Source organism: Trachypithecus francoisi, unplaced genomic scaffold (assembly GCF_009764315.1).
Source record: "Trachypithecus francoisi isolate TF-2019V2 unplaced genomic scaffold, Tfra_2.0 Lachesis_group2, whole genome shotgun sequence".
In the NCBI taxonomy this organism is placed as follows: domain Eukaryota; kingdom Metazoa; phylum Chordata; class Mammalia; order Primates; family Cercopithecidae; genus Trachypithecus; species Trachypithecus francoisi.
Genome location: NW_022681465.1, coordinates 66,263,654 through 66,283,639, shown reverse-complemented (window position 1 = coordinate 66,283,639; position 19,986 = coordinate 66,263,654). Strand labels below are relative to the sequence as shown.

The following is a 19,986-nucleotide window of genomic DNA, read 5'->3' as shown; positions in this document are numbered from 1 at the left end:
TTGACTAAGGCTGCAGTTTCTGTTTTCAGACACAAAACACTCTTGCCCCCTCATTTCCTTCTGTTCTTCTAAACCAGGAAAGAATACAACCTTGCTGTTTCCCAAGGATAAATCTTAGTTCTGGAATTTCTCCTTCAATGCTGATTGCCCCATCACAGTAGTTTCCTGTTTTCCTTACCAGTCCTAACAAGAGGGTGTGAATATAAAAGATTCCTTCTTAGGACACTTAGGGAAACTGTTACGCAGTTGTTTTAAATCTTCCACAGTATAGCCTGAACTACTGGGGGAATTTTTCTAATTTTTTCTAATTTATTTGTTACATTGCTTTTGTAAGAAGCATCCAAACACACTAGACTTCGCTACATTTAATTTTTCAGATCTAGAAGTTAGCTGTTACTTCCCTTCATGTTCAACCAGAATCTCATCCTTCTGCAGTAGCTCACACCCTGCTGGTTGTTGAAATGATCATCTTACCAATGGCAGCCTCCAGGGGGATGGTCTTTCTGGACAGCAAACCCTTCCCATTGGTGGGAGGCTCCTGCCGGGCAGAGGGCCTGGGCTGATCCATCCCTTTCTTGATGACCACGAGGGCATCTTTGTGCAGCTGTGCCTGGTGCAGAACCTTCAAGACATTCCCGTGGGCTAAGCCAGCCAATGAGGCGCCGTTGACTGACAGAAGGAAATCCCCTCGGTTCATAGTCCCTTCCTGAGAAGCCGCCCCCTGAGAAAACACCCTGTGGACCTGGGACGAGGAAAGGAAAAGGGAACAAAAACCAGATCCACTTACGATTTCTAGTAAAAGGGAGAAAGTAACTAACTGCATATCTGTAGTAAAGTAACCTTCTTTTTTTTATTTTTTGAGAGGGAGTCTCGCTCTGTCGCCCAGGCTGGAGTACAGTGGTGCAATCCCGGCCGCCCAGGTTCAAGTGATTCTCCTGCCTCAGCCTCCTGAGTAGCTGGGATTACAGGCATACACCACTATGCCTGGTTAATTTTTGTACTGTTAGTAGAGACGGGGTTTCACCATGTTGGCCGGGCTGGTCTCGAACTCCTGACCTCAGGTGATCCACCCGCCTCGACCTCCCCAAGTGCTGGGATTACAGGCATGAGCCACTGTGCTGGGTCTTGTAAGTAAAGGAACTTTCTAAGGACAATTTTTCTAAATCATATAGACACTTGCTTTATAAAAAAACATTCAGTGCGGGGGATGGATCACAAATGTCAATGCCAGTGTCTCCACACATTTTTTGTTTTTAACTCAACTTCTTGTTAGCGTCTGACATGGGCCTCGCATCCAGGAGGCAATGGGAATACGAAGATGAACGAGGCCTGGGCTCGTGCGGTGAAGGTGACCCTCTGGATGGTCCCGAAGGCTTTTGAATGATGTAAAATTTTCAGTGACTGTTTTTGAGAAAGAAGTAATTGTATAAACAAACACAAGTTTGGCCAGTTGATTCTAATGTTTTCTACTGCTTAAAATATTTAGGTAAATTATAAGGCAATAGCAAATTGTGTTTATAGGGACTGGAAATGGCCTACACATGTCAGCTCTTTGTTAAAAATGCTTGTCTTTGTCAACGAAAACCTTACATACTACTTCTCCCACTTCTCCCTTTTTATGTTGGTAGCTGGGAATGAAACCCAGCAATCTCTGAACCCGCTGATTGGAATTTGTGCCCTGATCACATTCTGAGGCTGCTTAAGGAGGGATTTTCCTGAGAGCCTAATGACTTTGTCACTTACCGTGATTGATTTTGGCTCCACATCTGTCCCTCCTGCCACGCTGAATCCCAGACCTGAGCCTTCTTTTCTATTCAAGACTACGAAGCAAACATCTTCTTTATTCTAGTGAAAACAAACAAAAATTATCCTTTGAGCTGGAGCTGCAAAAAATTAAGAAAGAAAGAAAAACATATCCCCTTGTACCAAGAGTAAGGAAGCTCTGATGTCAATCCTCTTGGAAGGGCTTTTCACTGCGGACCCGAAAGGTTCTTTGGCTCTCAGCCAGGCGTGGTAGCTCATGCCTGTAATCCCAACACTCTGGGAAGCCAAGGTGGGCAGATCTCAAGCCCAGGAGTTCGAGACCAGCCTGGGCAGTGTGGCAAAACCCTGTCTCTACAAAATTAGCCAGGTGTGATGATGCATGCTTGTAGTCCCAGCTACTCAGGAGGCTGAGGTGGGAGGATTACCTGAGCCTGGGAGGTCATGGCTGCAGTGAGCCATGATCACGCCACTGCACTTCAGCCTGGGCGACAGAATGAGACCTTGTCTCAAAAAAAAAAAAAAAATCATAGCACATAATTTGATCACGATCAGAATCCTTTATTCTATAATTCTTGAAGTCTACAATTTAGCAAAGCCAGTCCTGGCAACAGCAAAAAGATAAGGGTCAGTGGCAAGAGGCAGGATAACAGCATATCGAGGCCGTATGTTTTCTACATCTCCCTCCCCACGTTTAGGTCATTGGATTTCAGGTGCAATTAATTAATTGATGTCATAAAATAGAAAGGACAGCCAGGCGCAGTGGCTCAGGTCTGTAATTCCAGCACTCTGGGAGGCCAAAGCAGGCAGATCACCTGAGGTCAAGAGTTCGAGACCAGCCTAGTCAACATGACGAAATCCCATCTCTACTAAAAAATATAAAAATTAGCCGGGCATGGTGGCAGATACCTATAATCCCAGCTACTTGGGAGGCTGAGGCAGGAGAATTGCTTGAACCTGGCAGGCAGAGGTTGCAGTGAGTGGAGATCATGCCAGTGCACTCCAGCCTGGGTGATGGAGTGGGACTGTCTCAAAAATCCCCAAAGTTCACTCCAACCAAAACCTAGACTGTCCTGCAGAACTTTTGGGGCAGTTAGGAGGTTGACTGCTTGGGCACCTTCAACCCTATGTGTGCTCACACATGGATCGATGGGGAGAAAGGTTGACTAGGCTTTCCAAACCAAAATGGGAATATGGAGCCCAGTAAATGGTCTTTATCCAGCTTCTGGGAGGTAACATGATGCTGAAAATAGGAAAACTTCTCAGATATTTAAATGTTTTATTGGAGCTAAGAGACAATATTTGAAAATGAGGCCCTCCTGCATTCCAAGACAAGTCAAATCACCAACATTTCAATGTATTCACATTTTTTCCAGTGGTGTTTAAGGACACAGATATGCTAGAAGCTGATTGCTGAGCCAAATTTTGCCTCTGACAGCCTCAGCACAGTCTCAGGGCGGCAAGATCAGCCATCAAGAGCTCTCCAAGGTTTGGGTGTGTTGAAGTCAGGAGGCCAGAGTTTTCGGCCTCGAATCTCTCACAGCACTGCCAAGGACACAGAAAATAGTTTTGTGCAGTTCTATTTTTAGTACCTGCAAACCATACTCATTGGAAAAAGCAAGGCAGGAAGCTTCTAGACTGAGGATGGCAGAGTAAGGATAGCCCTGCTCACCGCTCCTCTCTGAAGACACTGAGAAAATAAGAAAGGGAAAAGAACGCTGTGTTCTGATGAATAGGAATGGTCTTCAAACCAAACCACAACCCTGCCTCGTGGTGAGCGTGAGTAGTAGCGGGTGAGGAAGGCCCTAGAAAAAGCCCCCCTTTGGCAGCACTCTGGCATGCTGGCCATACTGCTGTTTGAGGTCCCTGAAGATGTACACCTTGCTTGTGGTTGGCTGGATAGTCTGGTCTTCTCCTTTGACATTTCATCTAACACTAAAATGTATGGGGCAAAGGGGGCCTGGCAACGTGTGACCCCACCTATGCCCCCTTGACTGGTCTCAGAGTGCAACTTTCATACATGAAGTATTTCCTTATTGTAATAACAAGTGGGAGGAGGAAGAGAGATGAGGGGCTATTCCCTCCTCTTACTGAAAGTGAGAGTGCTTAGCATCTCAAGACATTTTGCTTTTCTTTTAGAGACTGGGTCTTGCTCTGTCACCCAGGCCAGAACACGGTGGCACGATCATAGCTCACTGAGCCTCAAACTCCTAGGTCCAACTGATTCTTCTGCTTGAGATTCCCACGTAGCTAGGGCTACAGGCATATGCCACCATGCCTGGCTAATTTTTTAAATTTAATCTTTTTTTTTTTTTTGAGAGATGGGGTGGTCTCACTATGTTGATGAGGCTGGTCTCGAACTGCTGGCCTCAAATGATCCTCCTGTCAAGGCATTTCTTAACTGCACAGACCCAAACCAGCAGCTGAGAATCAGAAGGGAGTGGAACCTGAAGGGACTGGTTCCTCTATCCCAACCTCTCGCCTCACATCCTGGCCAACTCCTCACTAGGCGCCAAGGCTGGTCCTTGGCTGAGAAACTGCACAGCTCCTCTCTGGGTAATATTTGAATTTCTGGAACCACACTCTTAGATGACTTCAGTGACCCAGGTATACTACCACTAAAGAAACATTCATATTTATTTCTCTAAATAGAAAATACTCATTCATTAGGGTTCAAATCTCTATGTCTAGCCCCAAGAAGTTGATCTTCAGATTAGTATCCTAGATGTGAACCTATGGTTTCTTCTGTCCATGTTTATTGTCCTAGCTGATTTACTGAAAGATTTTATCTGTAATTCCTTGTACTCCAGGGTTCAGATGCTCTTCTACAGGTGACCTTTGAACAACACGGGCTCAAACTGCACAGATCCACTCACACTCGGGGTTTCTTCTGCCTCCTTGAGACAGCAAGACCAGCCCCTCCCTCCTTCTCAGCCTGCTCAGTGTGAAGATGACAAGGATGAAGCCCTTTATGATGAGCCACTTCCACTTAATGAATAGTAAATACACTTCCTCTTATTATTATTAATTGAGATGAAGTCTTGCTCTGTCGCCCAGGCTGGAATGCAGTGGTGCAATCTTAGCTCATGGCAACCTCCGCCTCCCATGTTCATGTTCAAGCAATCCTCTCGCCTCAGCCTCCCGAGTAGCTGAGACTACAGGCACCCACCACCATGCCCAGCTAATTTTTGTATTTTTAGTAGAGACAGGGTTTCACCATAGTGGCCAGGCTGGTCTTGAACTCCTGACATCAAGTGATCTGCCCGCCTCGGCCTCCCAAAGTTCTGAGATTACAGGCATAAGCCACTGCACCTGGCCTCTTGGGATTTTCTTAATAACATTCTATTATCTCTAACTTACGTTGTTGTAAGAAGACAATATATAATACATATAACTGATGAAACTTGTATTAATTGACTGTTTATGTTATCAGTAAGGCTTCCAGTCAACAGTAGATTGTTAGTAGTTAAGTTTCTGGGGGAGTTAAGAGTTAAATGCGGATTTTCCACGGCATGAAGGTCAGCGCCCCAACCCTCGTGTTGTTCAAGGGTCCACCGTATTTCAGGGCAAGGGCGGGACTACACCGATGTAACTCTTCTCTCACCAGCAGGTGGCTCCCTTGACTAGTTTATGTCTACGGTTAGGTGGCCAAAGGTACTTGAGGTCATTCTGCATTATTTCCAAGATGCCTAGCTCTGCTTTGAGGACTCTCTGCAAACAAACTCCACACATAGAAGTCAGGAGGATGGTAACTAGTTGCTACTTGGGAGATGAAAACAGCAGTGACACCCATCTGGCACCTGAACATTCAAGACAAGGTCTAGCTTCTGAAGCTGGCTAGCAGCACATGAGGCCAAAGTCAGACTGAGCTGTGAAACTCTCAACCCAAGGCAGTCCTCCGTCTCCAGGACTCGGGACGGGCTCTCCTCGGCTGTCTGGGTGGGTGGCACATACCCGGGCACTCACACAGCCGCAGTTCATGTACCTGAACTGTTTCACTCACCTCTGATTGTGCTTTCGCTTCCTGAATGAGAGTTAAGATGGTAGATTTCGACCCCACTGACGATAAAACAGACTGTAATCTTTGCTGGTCCCCCGCTGAGACCAGAAGTTGATCCAAACTAAATAATATAAATATATTTGAAGAACATTAAAGAAAAAAGCAATTTCTTCATTTTATAAGAATGCATTTAAAATGATCTCCTTTCTACTATATTGTAAGTATTTTCTGTTCATCATGCTTTTTTGGTCACAACTTCCATCCCAAACTAATGGAAGAATAAATCCTGAGTGCTGAACAGAAATGTCATTCACTGCCAATGGCAAGGGGAATTGCTATGAATTCAGAGATCCCCTCAAGAAGTTATGGGACCAATGCTGGAGCTTAACAGGACATTTCTGACATATTTTAAAATATTCAATACATAGGTCCAAGTGAAATATTTTTATTTTTATTGTTTTTGAGATAGAGTCAGCTCTGTCACACAGGCTGGAGTGCAGTGGCACAATCTCAGTTCACTGCAACCTCTACCTCCTGGCTTCAAGCTGTTCTCGTGCCTCAGCTTCCCAAGTAGCTGGGACTACAGGCACCTGCCACCATGCCTGGCTAACTTTTTTAGTAGAGACAGAGTTTCACCATATTGGCCAGGCTGGTCTTGAACTCCTGACCTCAAATGATCTGCCTGCCTCAATCTCCCAAAGTGCTGGGATTATAGGCCTGAGCCACCGGGGTTTTTTTTTTTTTTTTTTTTTTTGACAGAGTTTCACCCTTGTTGCCCAGGCTGGAGTACAGTGACGTGATCTCAGCTCACTGCAACCTCCGCCTCCTGGGTTCAAGCGATTCTCCTGCCTCAGCCTCCTGAGTAGCTGGGATTACAGCCATACGCCACCACTCCCAGCTAATTTTTGTATTTTTAGTAGAGATGGGGTTTCACCATGTTGGCCAGGCTGGTCTCGAACTCCTCACCTCAAGTGATCCACCCGACTCGGCCTCCCAAAGTACTGGGATTACAGGCATGAGTCACCACACCTGGCCTCAAGTGAAATATTTTAAAATCTGTTAGAAATTCTCCGTTCAACTCCAGCCACCTCCAAAGGTCCAAACTCCCCACTGCGCTGCACTCTTTTCCCCTGCACACCCCTCTCAGGTTGCTTTTGTTTAAGTGCCATGTCCTCTAGAAGCCCCCCCTCAGAGCAACACGTTGGTAAACACGTTTCCCCGCAGGCACTTTTATTTTTCCAGCAGTGATATTAAAAACCACGGAGGCTAAAATGCAATGTGGATCCTGGATCCTGGAACAGAAAAACGGTATTAGCAGAATTTATTCAGCAAAATCTGAATGAAGTCTGTAGTTAATGGTATTGTTCCAACGTTCATTTCTTACTTTTGACAAATGGACTGTGGTTTTGAGAGATGTGAACATTAGGAAGAGTGGGTAAGAAGTAAGTGGGGGCTGGGCGCGGTGGCTCACGCCTGTAATCTCAGCACTTTGGGAGGCCAAGGCAGGCAGATCACAAGGTTAGGAGTTTGAGACCAGCCTGACCAACATGGTGAAACCTCGTCTCTATTAAAAACACAAAAATTAGCCAGGCGTGGTGGTGCACGCCTGTAATCTCAGCTACTCAGGAGGCTGACGCAGGAGAATCGCTTGAACCCGGGAGGCAGAGGTTGCAATGAGCGGAGATCGTGCCACTGCACTCCAGCCTGGGCGATGGAGCGAGACTCCATCTCAAAAAGAAAAAATAGAAAAAAAGTGGAAACTCTGCATTATCTTTTCAACTTTTCTATAAATCTAAAACTATTTCAAAATGAAATAAGTTTATCTGAAATAAAAGTGGGGACAGATACTTACGTAACTGACCAGCTTCTTCTAAAAGGCAGATCCTGGGCAGCTTCACCTACATCACTGGCTGAACTTGGTGTCTCAGCAGCACTGGTTTTAGGGCCACTTCCTCCTGGACAGGCCCTGTTCCCGGCCTTCTCAGGACACGAAACGCCTCCAGCAGGCCCGGGTGACCTCCTGGGGGTGATCTCCAGCTCAGTTTTGAAGAGCACGGCGCTCGGCCCTGCCGAGTAATCCTCGCTGCAGAGCTTGTCAAGGTCAGGCATGCTCAAGGCTCTCAGCTCCTGGAGCTTGGAGCGGGACACCAGCGAGGGCTGCGTGTGGCGCACTGAGGACTTGTTCCTCTTAACGGGAGAGGCCGGAGTCGTCGTTGGGGTGGGAATTCCCAAAGGACCAAGTGATTTCTTTAGTTCCGAATCAGAGCCCTTGCTACTGGTCTCCGGTGGGTTTTGCCGGGAGATGGTCAGTGTCATGCTTGAGGGAGACTTGGCCATCTGCGGGAGGAGGGCACCGGCTTCACTTTGGTTTTCGCTGCAGGAACTCAAGCTGCGTCTCAACGACCTTGCTGCTGCATCACCTGGATGGTCCAGGCTCCCTGAAACAATGCTGCCGGAAGACCGCCTCCCAATGGGAGGCTTGGAGCTCACCGACAAAAATGGGGAAACCCCGGACTTGGCTACAGGCCGGTCAGCATTGGCCAGGTTCTCAAAAGACTTGATCCGCTGCTTCACAGAGAAAAATGAGGTAGATTCATGGGGCCAGTTCTGTTCATAGCAGTAGTGTCGTCTGGTGACTTTGATTTTGTCTGTGACTAGGCCGCTCGTCTCCTGGACTGAAATGATATCCCCTTCATCTGTGGCTGGAAGATTCCTCGATGTTTCCAGCAGCGGCTTTACACTATATATGCCCTGTCCATTAGCCAGGCTGGGAAGACCACCTCTGGATGCCTTTGCCTCGGGGACAACACTGCTTGTCACAGGGACCTGGCTGTCACGAGGAGAGCGACCCAGACTGTGTGGGGGGTAACTCTCCCGTCCAAAATGGCTTGAGAACTGGGCTGGCATGGAGTAGGTCCTGGTTGCCGGCCTTGGGGTGAAGTAGAGATGGTCTTCCCCCAAGGGGCCCCCTGGAATGCCACTTCTGGGCACCCCTAGGGAGTTGGACATCAGGCTTGATTTTCTCTGGGAGGAATCTGCCTTTCTAATGGGCATTTGAGGGGAGGAGGAGGAGGACACCAGTTTCACTACGCCGAATGATCGTGACATTTCCTGCTCCGCCTGTGGGGCATGAGACGGGAGTGAGGACGGGTGACTTGTGGATGATTCTGTGACCTGGCGACAGAGCCTGATTTCACTCTTCTCCTGACAGTTGCCCTGGGCCAAGCACCCTCCCTGTCTGTCACTTTCAGCTGGTTTGTTACCACATACAGTCTTTGGCACTGTTTCAGCAGAAATCTCCACAATTTTCAGCTGGTTTGTTCTTTCAAGGCGATCGCTGGCCACTGTGCTGCCTCCTTTTTCGCCAGTTGGCCTGGGTTGGGCTGTGTCTGCTGCGGCGTCCACGTGGCTGGCCAGGTGCTTCTCATTCTGTCTGTTCCCTGCCATGGACACACCGTTCCTAGATGCTGTGGAACTCACCGGCCCAGAGTCAGCACGGGGCGCCCTGCCCTCTGCTCCACACTTAGGAGATTTAGGGGTGGCTGGGCAACCTCTGTCGGGTTCAGAGAGGACAGCCATGTGGAACCTGCTCCACACGCCTTGCTCAGGAGGAGGCTTGGGAGAGGTCAGGGGCGACACGAACATCCTGATGCTCGTGTCAGACACCGAGGGTTTCAGGGACGCAGAGGTGGCAAGAGGTGGCTTGCTCTCCAGCACACACTGCGGGGACCTGGGAGCGGCTGTGGTGTTTCTGTCAGGGTCCTCGCGGTCGGCTACATGGAGCCGCTGTGACACCACCTTAGAAAGTGTTTGGTGGGAGGTCTGGGGTGAGATCAAGGGTTTCCTGTGGTCCGTCCCCCCAGCCTTCCCGGCATCCGCAGCAGGGGCCTCGGAGCTGACTTTGGCCTTGCCCTTGAGGCTGAGCCTCTTCAGCTTCGGACCACACTTTGGCTTCTGACCGTTAGTCGGAAGCATTTCTGCCGGACTCTTCTTAGACAGGTCCTTATTTTCCAGATTTGTTTTCGGCTGAGGAGGGCTATGAGACACAGCAACGCCCTTTTTTTGGCTTGAACTCACCATCTGAATCTTGGAGTCAGGACTTCTGGCAGCCATCAGAGGTTGTTCCTTCTCGGTTTTGCTCTTCAAATGTGTGCCTTGGTTATGTTTATTTATTTCTTTAAACCAGGCCATGATGGGCCTCCTACCCATCATCTTGGGTTTCTGTAGCAAGTCATCCAGGTCTTGACTTTCAGAGATGTGGAGGTTTTCCAAAACAGATTCTCCATTCTTAGGGACATCCACACTGAAGGACAGACTGGCAGCTGCATTAATGCTTGTTTGGTACTGATTCAGGGTTTCATCATCTAGCATGTCACGTGCCAAGCCATTTACTATGTTGGGGGAGCTGAGAATGATGGGCGGACTGTGAAAATGCCTGGCTACTTTAGACAGCTGACTGTTTTCCACGGCTGAGCTAGCGCTGGTGACTTCCGTGGTTTCTTCTGCACACGAGGGCCTGTCGTTCTGTGAAGTGCTTATGTTCGCATGGGTTTCATGCTCCTGAGAGCTCACCTCCAAGAGTGAAGATGGCTGGGAAGAGTTTGGGCCTGAAGTGTATGAGCCTGGCAAGCAGGCAGCCTTCTCACGGGGACTGGCCACTGACTCTCTCGGAGTGCTGTATTTTAATGACAGAACTTTGGCTGAGGCAGGACAGATGGCAGCCTGGGTGGGAAGATGAGCAGGACTCGAGGGTGGATTGGGGCAGCCATTTGTGGAACAAATTTCAATCTGTTCCTCTTCTGACTCCGAAGGATCTTCCTTGTGCAAAGACACACGGGAACGAGGAGGGGACCAGCCATCCCTGGCGGAAGCTCGCGGGGCTTCGGTGAGTGACTCAGGGTCAGAAGAAGAATCCTCAGCATCGCCATACATGGATGACAGAGACGGCTCCGTGCTATCGCCCAGGCCTGATAGGGAGGTGCTGTCTTCATGAAAGCTGCTAAAATTTCTAGAGTAGTTGCTCAGAAAGTTTTTGTTCACAGTAAAATGTTTGTCGGGATTAACTGAATCTAAAACCGAAGGCTGGGAGGCCCACTGTGGGTGGGGGGGTGCACCAGCAGCCCAGGCCCTCCTTGGGGAGGAGGTCTGGCCCCCCGTGACTGGTTCGGCACGGCAGGAGCTCCCACCTCCAGCCCCGGGTGGTGGGCGGCCCTGAGCACTGCCCTCCTGACAGCCACTGTCCCCCATCTGGGAAGACGGAGACCTCGCTGCAGAAACATCCAACTCCTTGATGAAGCTGTCAATGTCCGTCACAGGGCTCTCTCTACTCCCCGCCGGGCAACAGTGCCCCGAGACACGGCCACATGCTTCTTTGGTGTTGTCAGTGGATGGCAGAAGGGAGAGGCTGGCCTGCGGTGCCTTTGAGGACACAGAATCTGCTCCCTCCAACAGGGAAGGCTCCTGGGAACTTTCAGGTGCATGGGTTCCTGTCATTTCCAGAGCCTTACTGTGGTTACCTGGAGCTCCCTGTCTCTGCTCCTGGGATGTGAGGGGGTCTCCTGGCAGGACAGCCCCAGCTGGTGTCACTCCCTCTGCCCCAGGTCCCGCTCCCCTGAGGGAAGCCGCCCTTCTGGTTTTGTGGGGTGTGCTGGTTTCCGAAGCTGATCGAGTCTTGCTGCAGTCGGGGGGAGCCACTGCTTTCTCCCCCAGGGAGGGGCTGCCCTCATGGGGGAGCCTGACTGGAGACCTGGCCTTGCACTCGGCGACCCTGGGCGATGCAGACTGACTGGGATTCTCCAGCCGACTGACTCGCCCTGTGTCTACAGAAGTCTTGCTGGGGTCAGGATAAGCGGCCCCCTTCTTTCCTGGGGAAGAGATGAGGTCTGAGGAGCTGTCCAGTCCTATGTGGAGAATGTAAACAGAAGGTATATACTCAAGAGAGGTTGTAGGGGAGATAAAAGGGAAAATATGAGAAAGCAGCCTCTCAATTATTAAAAACTGGAAAATTTTAAACAATCTCAAATATTTTTTTCTTTTTCAGAAAGTCGGGCATGGTGGCTCACGCCTGTAATCCCAGCACTTTGGGAGGCCGAGGCGGGTGGATCACCTGAAGTCAGGAGTTTGAGACCAGCCTGGCCAACATGGTGAAACCCCATCTCTACTTAAAACACACACACACACACACACACACACACACACACACACACACACACAAATTAGCCGGGCATGGTGGTGGGCACCTGTAATCCCAGCTACTTGGGAGGCTGAAGCAGGAGAATCGCCTGAACCCAGGAGGCGGAGGTTGCAGTGAGACAAGAACGTGCCATTGCCCTGCAGCCTGGGCAAAAAGAGCGAAACTCTGTCTCAAAAAAAAAAAAAAAAAAAAAAAAAAAAGGCATTCTGTGGCCTAAATGGAGGCCCTTTCTGTCTTTCTGCTTTTCTCTCTAAAATTATAGAGTACCCACATCTAACAAATACCACCCTGCTTTAGACACTCTAAGAGAATTCAGACTAGCCGGCAGAAGAAACATTTGCATCTGCCCGTTTTTCTCTCTTTTGGTATTTCTATGATGAAGGATGTTCCTACCACAAAGAAATGATACATTTGATGTGATGGATATGCTAATTACCCTGATTTAATCACTGCACACTTGGGTCTTTTTATGCCATTCACCCTCCGAGGGCAAAGCCGCAGGGGTCAGGCTGTTGTTCTATTTGGTTCCCTACTTCTGCGTGGATGCAGCAGGGCCCTCATGGCCCTCTCAGTCCCAGCATCTGGCCAGTCGTGTATGGGGTTGGCTCACACTGGGGGATGTGAATGATGTACTTCCGTGTAAAACAGTCTAAGTGCCAAACTCAGGAGGCTTCCTTTTTAGTGCAGGGGCTGGGCTAACTGGGAAAACATACAGAATACGAAAGCCGGGATACAGGTTTACACCGAGCTCTGGCTGTCTTGACGAATTCAGAGGAGTGGGAGAGTGAGAAGCCAGATTATCCCGGGAAGTCTGGACAGAGGAGGTGGGGACTTGAGTGGGGCTGACAAGGGGAGTTTGGCCAGAGAGTGAGGAGGAAGAAGGTGAGGAAGACAATGGAAGAGTACCGTTAAAATGTCCATGCTACCCAAAGTCATCTATAGATTCAGTAACATTCCTACCAAAATTCCAATGATATTCTTTACAGAAATAGGGAAAAAAAACCAGTTGTAAAATGTGCATGGAACCACAAAGAACTCTGAATAGCCAAGGCAGTTTGAGTTAAAAACAAAACACAACAAAAAACAAACAGACAAAACAGGGCTGCGCATGGTGGCTCACACCTATAATCCCAGCACTTTGGGAGGCCAAGGAGGGTGGATCACCTGAGGTCAAGCGTTCAAGACCAGTCTGGCCAACATGGTGAAATTCCCGACTCTACTAAAAATACAAAAATTAGCCAAGCATGGTGGCATATGCCTGTAATCCTAGCTACTTGGAAGGCTGAGGCAGGAGAATCGCTTGAACCTGTGAGACAGAGATTGCAGTGAGCCAAGATTGTGCCATTGTACTCCAGCCTGAGCAACAGAGCAAGACTCCATCTCAGAAAAAATAAAAATAAAAAAATAAGGTATTGCATTTATTGAAATAGCTAGAAGAGAGAATTTGGGATGTTCCTACCCCAAAGACATGATACATTTGATGTGATGGATATGCTAATTACCCTGATTTAATCATTGCACAATGTATACATGTATTGAAGTATCACTTTGTGCTCCATAAGCATGTACAATTATGTGCCAATTAAAAAAAAAAAAAAAAAAGGTGGTCAGGCATGGTGGGTCACGCCTGTAATCCCAGCACTTTGGGAGGCCAAGGCAGGCAGATCACTTGAGGTCAGGAGTTCGAGACCAGCTTGGCCAACATGGTGAAACCCTATCTCTACTAAAAATACAAAAATTAGCCAGGCATGGTGGCGCGTACTTGTAATCTCAGCTACTTGGGAGACTGAGGCACAAGAATCACTTGAACCTGGGAGGTAGAGGGCAGTGAGCTGAGACTGCACTACTGCATTCAAGCCTGGGCGACAGAGCGAGACTCCAAAAAAAAAAAAAAAGCAACAGAATGAAAACAGAGAAGCAAGAAAAAGCCTGAAATCTCGGAGGTGGCAGGGCAAGGGGATGTGTGCCAGTGGACAGTGGGAAGCCATCTAGGAGGGGGGTTCCAACAGCCACTCACTCCTGAAAGTGCCTCTTTGTAAGGCCCTGCATAGTAGTCTTGGGCTAATCTTCCAGCTCAGAAACACAGCATCTTGCAACAGGGAAAAAAAACCTAGCATCAAAAAGAACAAAGCTATTTTCTTAGGAACTATGGGTCTGAGGTTGGAGTGAAAAATGAAGTTCCATGAAAGCTCTTGGTTTGAGAAGTCAGTCAAACCAACTTTACCCCAAATATTATGTTCGTTCCACAGCTCTCACATAAAATCATCTTAATTGCATTTTTGTAACCTCCTGACACTGCTATGTGAATAATTAAGAACTAATTGGCCGGGGGCGGTGGCTCAAGCCTGTAATCCCAGCACTTTGGGAGGCCGAGACGGGCGGATCACGAGGTCAGGAGATCGAGACCATCCTGGCTAACACGGTGAAACCCTGTCTCTACTAAAAAAAATACAAAAAACTAGCCAGGCGAGGTGGCGGGCGCCTGTAGTCCCAGCTACTCGGGAGGCTGAGGCAGGAGAATGGCGTAAACCCGGGAGGCGGAGCTTGCAGTGAGCTGAGATCCAGCCACTGCACTCCAGTCCGGGCGACAGAGCGAGACTCCGTCTCAAAAAAAAAAGAACTAATTATCAGGACTCAGCACTGTGCTAAGAGGTTTTCCAATAATTAAGGAGTTAACACTGTCCTAAAAGTTTTGCATATGTTTAATTTTTCCTTCTAACACTGAGGTATGTCCTGTGACCATCTGCATTGGAAGGATGAGGACAGAGTGGTTAAGTGATGTTTCTGAGGTCACAGAGTTCACAGGTGGCAGAGCCAGCGGCTGCCCCAGGAAGCTGGCTCCATAGCCCATGCTACTGCCTAAACCCTGACCATGTGGCCTCTGCGTGGAGAGCCCTTGGCAATAATAAGGTTGGATCGTCGAGACCCCCATGGAGACTAGCTTTCCAGGCCCACTGTGGAAGGCCAGGAGCCTGCCAAGACTCAGAGCCACATGCTCTTTTCCTTCTCTGCTAAACCTTTTTTGAACTCCCCCTTAAATGTAACATTCCTGCTTCTGGTAACGGCAAATATGGGTGGTAGTGAGGGTGGTGGGGGGGAGTAGCAATGACACAAACGGAGGGGATTTAAAGTCTGTTTTTAAATTTCATATTCAGGCCATGGGTGGTGGCTCATGCCTGTAATCCCAGCACTTTGGGATGCTGAGGCAGGCAGATCACTTGAGGTCAGGAGTTCGAAACCAGCCTGGCCAACATAGTGAAATAGGTTGGAGTGCAGTGGCCGGATCTCAGCTCACTGCAAGCTCCGCCTCCCGGGTTTACGCCATTCTCCTGCCTCAGCCTCCCGAGTAGCTGGGACTACAGGTGCCTGCCACCTCGCCCGGCTAGTTTTTTGTATTTTTTAGTAGAGACGGGTTTCACCGGGTTAGCCAGGATGGTCTCGATCTCTTGACCTTGTGATCCGCCCGCCTCGGCCTCCAAAAGTGCTGAGATTACAGGCGTGAGCCACCGTGCCGGGCCTTAATTTTTCTATTTTTAGTAGAGACGGGGTTTCACCATATTGGCCAGGCTGGTCTCGAACTCCTGATCTCGTGATCTGCCCGCCTCAGCCTCAAAATACAAAAATTAGCTGGGTGTGGTGGCACACGTCTGTAATCCCAGCCACTCAGGAGGCTGAGGCAGGAGAACTGCCTGAACCTGGGAGGCGGAGGTTACAGTGAGCCGAGATTGAGCCACTGCACTCCATCCAGCCTGAGTGACAGAGCCAGACTCCGTCTCAAAAATAAATACATTTCATATTTGCTCACTGAATAAACCTGAACAGGTCATTCATGTTAGCAATTTGACTTTATTGCAAATTCTGTAACTTAAAAGGTCTTCATTTGAGGGAGATGAGATTACACTAAGGCAGCCTTTGGTTGTCACCTTTCAAGACAACCTTTCCTCTGGAAACCAATCATGGGAGGAAGGTTGACTCCATTACAGCACATCTGTGGGGTGGAAGGTCCAGCAGCCTCTCCAGATGACATCAGGTATGGAAGGGCCTGCAGGCTAGCAGTGCGGTTTCCTAGAGTAGGCTATGGGTGTGAGGACACCAGGGTTGTTAGTGCAAGGGACAGCCTGCTGGTCAGGCCCATGGGCTCAGGAGCAGTCTTACTGACGCCAGGAGGCTGCTCAAGTATTATTTTCTGTGGATATATGAGGTTTAAAAAGGTTGTTAGGTACTGGTGACTACCACAGTGTTTTTTTTTTTTTTTGCAAAAAGACAAAAAAAGCACAGGACTATACATTTATTCACACCCATATACACACAAGACTCAAACGATACACACCAAAATATTAACAGAGGTTTTTCTCTTGGGCTTAGGTGATTTCTATGCTATCTTTCAAAACTTCCCTCTCAATTGTAATTTCTTAAGTTTCTAGAATAAACATGTATCCCGTTCATAACAGAGTTAAACAGTTAGTGACAAACAAGGGGCCTGGATCCCCCACACTGCTTCAGCTTCTCACAACAGCTCTGACAGCTTTTCCAACAGCTACCTCCTCCTCTTGTTCTGGTTTCCAAGAGCCGCCCTTTAACAGACAGAGTCAATTGCTGCCAGAAAGCTAAATGGCTCTCAAAATCAGACCTCACCATCAACGCATCTTGGCCGGCCGTTTGCTCCTGTGTTTCTAAAGTTTCTAAAACTTTCTTAAGAAAATCATGTGTGTAGGTATACACACACGTATATACACACACACGTATCTTATTGAATGTGTATTATATACTAGGCAGATCAATACATGCATATGTTTCTCTTAGGAAAATCACACACACACACATAATATAACTTATTCAACATATTAGGTACTAGATTGTGTTTCAAATGCTATACATGAAAATGTCATTGATTCTTCCTCAACAACCCCATAAGGTGTGTAACTTAGGACAACAGTGACTAATCCAGGTCCCTTCCCTGGTCAAATGTTGCGGCTCAGACCTAAGCCCTGGCAGCCTGCGTATGCACCCATGTGCTTAACCACCGTGCAGTGTACGGGTCATTTTGGAATATTAAGGAGGATTTTTTTTTTTTTTTTTTTTTGAGACGGAGTCTTGCTCTGCCACCCAGGCTGGAGTGCAGTGGCCTGATCTCAGCTCACTGCAAGCTCCGCCTCCGGGTTTACGCCATTCTCCTGCCTCAGCCTCCCGAGTAGCTGGGACTACAGGCGCCCGCCTCGTCGCCCGGCTAGTTTTTTGTATTTTTAAGTAGAGACAGGGTTTCACCGTATTAGCCAGGATGGTCTCGATCTCCTGACCTGTGATCCGCCCGTCTCGGCCTCCAAAGTGCTGGGATTACAGGCTTGAGCCACCGCGCCCGGCAAGGAGGATTTTTTTTTTAATGATAAGGTATTTTTCTTTGATCACTTATGCATTTTTGGATATTTCAGTTTAAAAAAAGGTATGTTTTGGCTAGGCGCAGCGGCTTATGCCTGCAATCCCAGCACTTTGGGAGGCTGAGGCAGGCAGATCACTTGAGATCAGGAGTTCGAGACCAGCCTGGCCAACACAGTGAAACCCTGTCTCTACTGAAAACACAAAAATTGGCTGAGCGTGGTGGTGGGCGCCTGTAATCCAAGCTACTCAGGTGGCTGAGGCAGGAGAATCGCTTGAACCCTGGAGGCAGAGGTTGCAGTGAGCCGAGATTGCGCCATTGCACTCCAGCCTGGGTGACAGAGGGAGACTCTGTCTCAAAAAAACAAAAACAAAAAAAAAAACAAAGAGATGTTTTGAAGAACATCGTTCTTACATATTGGAAAGCAGCTAAGCTATTTGTAGTAACACTGGAAGAAGAACTGCTACCAGCACTCAAGTACTCAGCAGGACCAACTGGTCACAGATATCCTTTTCATTGGGAAAGAGAGAGAAATATCTAACAAAAGGAGACAGAACCTCTAAAATCTTTTAGAGATCAGGTAATCGAATATTTCAGATACACCCCAAAAGCCCTCGAGGGTGCCAGTGTGTCACTGCAACTCGATCAATCCTGACAAGCATCCTAAAATAATTAAATGGTAACTAATATATTATGTTTCGACATGTTAATTAAAAACAGCACATATATTATTGCCTATTAAATATAATCAATTCCTGGTCTAGCATTCCTAGCTGCTCAGTGGGTGTAAGGGACACACAGCTGCACCTTTCTCAAGGTTCATTATCTGTGGGAAATTCAGAGAGGGCGAGGCAGAAAAGCATCCAAACACCTGCACCTGCCAGGGTCAGTACGGTCACAGAGGTGCACAGAGCTCCAGGGAGCATGGGGCTGGGAGATGAAATTCTTCCTACACTAACTATAACAGAAGAGCACTTGACATGCAGACACCCACTTACTTAAGGTACAAACCTGCAGTTTGTTTTTTAAGTTTTCAGATACATGTGCAGGATGTGCAGGTTTGTTACATAGGTAAATGTGTGCCATGGTGGTTTGCTGCACCTGTCAGCCCGTGGCCTAGGTATCAAGCCCCGCCTGTGTTAGGTATTGATCCTGATGCTTTCCCGCCCCCCCCCACCCCATCCCCAAAGGGCTCCAGTGTGTGTTGTTCCCCGCCCTGTGTCCATGTGCTCTCATTGTTCAGCGCCCACTTATAAGTAAGAATATGCGGTGTTTGGTTTTCTGTTCCTGTGTTAGTTTGCTGAGGATAATGGCTTCCAGCTCTATCCATGTCCCTGCCAAGGACATGATCTCATTCCTTTTTATGGCCGCCTAGTATTCCGTGGTATATATGTACCACATTTTCTATCACTGATGAAACCCTCAGTATTGACAAAAACTGGCCTACCTAGAGTAAGAAATTCCTCAGTGGCAGGAAAGCAAATGTTCTGCATGAAGTTGCAAGTAGGAAATGTTGGTTTAGTGAAAAAAAACCAGCCCTTTGCTAACCCTCTTCTATTCCAAAGCAACTCTGGATTCCAAGAAAACTTCCAGAGGACCATTATGTAGAACATGCACTCTTAAAATGTATGAAGATGGTGGCCTCAAATGAAGCCTTACTTTCAAAGGTGACATTGAAGGCTGCCTCAGTGTAACTTCATCTCCCTCAAATAGAAACCCCCCGTTTTTTTTTTTTTTATGAGACAGAGTCTTGCCCTGTGGCCCAGGCTGGAGTGCAGTGGCACGATCTCGACTCACTGCAGCCACCTCCTGGGTTCACACCATTCTCCTGCCTCAGCCTCCCGAGTAGCTGGGACTACAGGCACCCACCACTATGCCCGGCTAATTTTTTTGTATCTTTAGTAGAGATGGGGTTTCACCGTGTTAGCCAGGATGGTCTCGATCTCCTGACCTCATGATCCGCCCACCTCGGCCTCTCAAAGTGGTGGGATTACAGGTGTGAGCCAACGCGCCCAGCCAAATAGACCCTTTTTAACACACTTTGCAGTAAAGTCAAATTGCTAACAAAAAAATGCCTGTGTTTGTTCAGCAAGTAAATGTGAACCCAAAAGACAAACCAGAAACCACAGTAACAGCCTCATCACTAACAAAGGAACAAAGCCTCGGATCGCAGAACAAAGACCTCAGGGGTCTGTATTTTTTTCTGTGTTAGCCATCAGGGTATGGGGTAGATATTCTGAGGTTTCACTTTTTTTTTCTTTTTTGAGATGGAGTCTCATTCTTTTTGCCCAGGCTGGAGTACAGTGGCGCAATCTCGGCTCACTGCAACCTCTGCCTCCCGGGTTCAAACGATTCTCCTGCCTCAGCCTCCTGAGTAGCTGGGATTACAGGCACCCGCCACCATGCCCAGCTAATTTTGTTTTGTATTTTTAGTAGAGACTGGGTTTCACCATGTTGGCCAGGCTGGTCTCGAACTCCTGACCTCAGGGGAGCCACCTGCCTCAGCCTCCCAAAGGGCTGGGATTACAGGTGTGAGCCACCGTGCCCGGCCCATATTTTTATTTTATAGGATAGCCCTAACAAGTAAGGCTATCTTTTTTCTGTCTACCACCGTAGTTTGCTAACCAATCAGAAGGCAGGTGCTGAGACAGTAACAAC

The 19,986-nt window shown here is 48.2% G+C and overlaps 1 protein-coding gene across 5 annotated transcripts in view; it reads right to left on the bottom strand.

The window, feature by feature from the left end:
* The window catches only part of PDZD2 (PDZ domain containing 2), a 493,831-nt gene that overhangs the window by 12,447 nt on the left and 461,398 nt on the right, over positions 1 to 19,986 (bottom strand). For all 5 annotated transcript variants that reach the window (XM_033179276.1, XM_033179277.1, XM_033179279.1 and 2 more), the window contains 4 exons: positions 7,614 to 11,661; positions 5,765 to 5,882; positions 1,744 to 1,845; positions 475 to 742 (listed from right to left, as the gene is read on the bottom strand). In XM_033179276.1, coding sequence (XP_033035167.1) covers positions 475 to 742; positions 1,744 to 1,845; positions 5,765 to 5,882; positions 7,614 to 11,661 — 4,536 coding nt within the window. The remainder of the gene's footprint in view (positions 1 to 474; positions 743 to 1,743; positions 1,846 to 5,764; positions 5,883 to 7,613; positions 11,662 to 19,986) is intronic.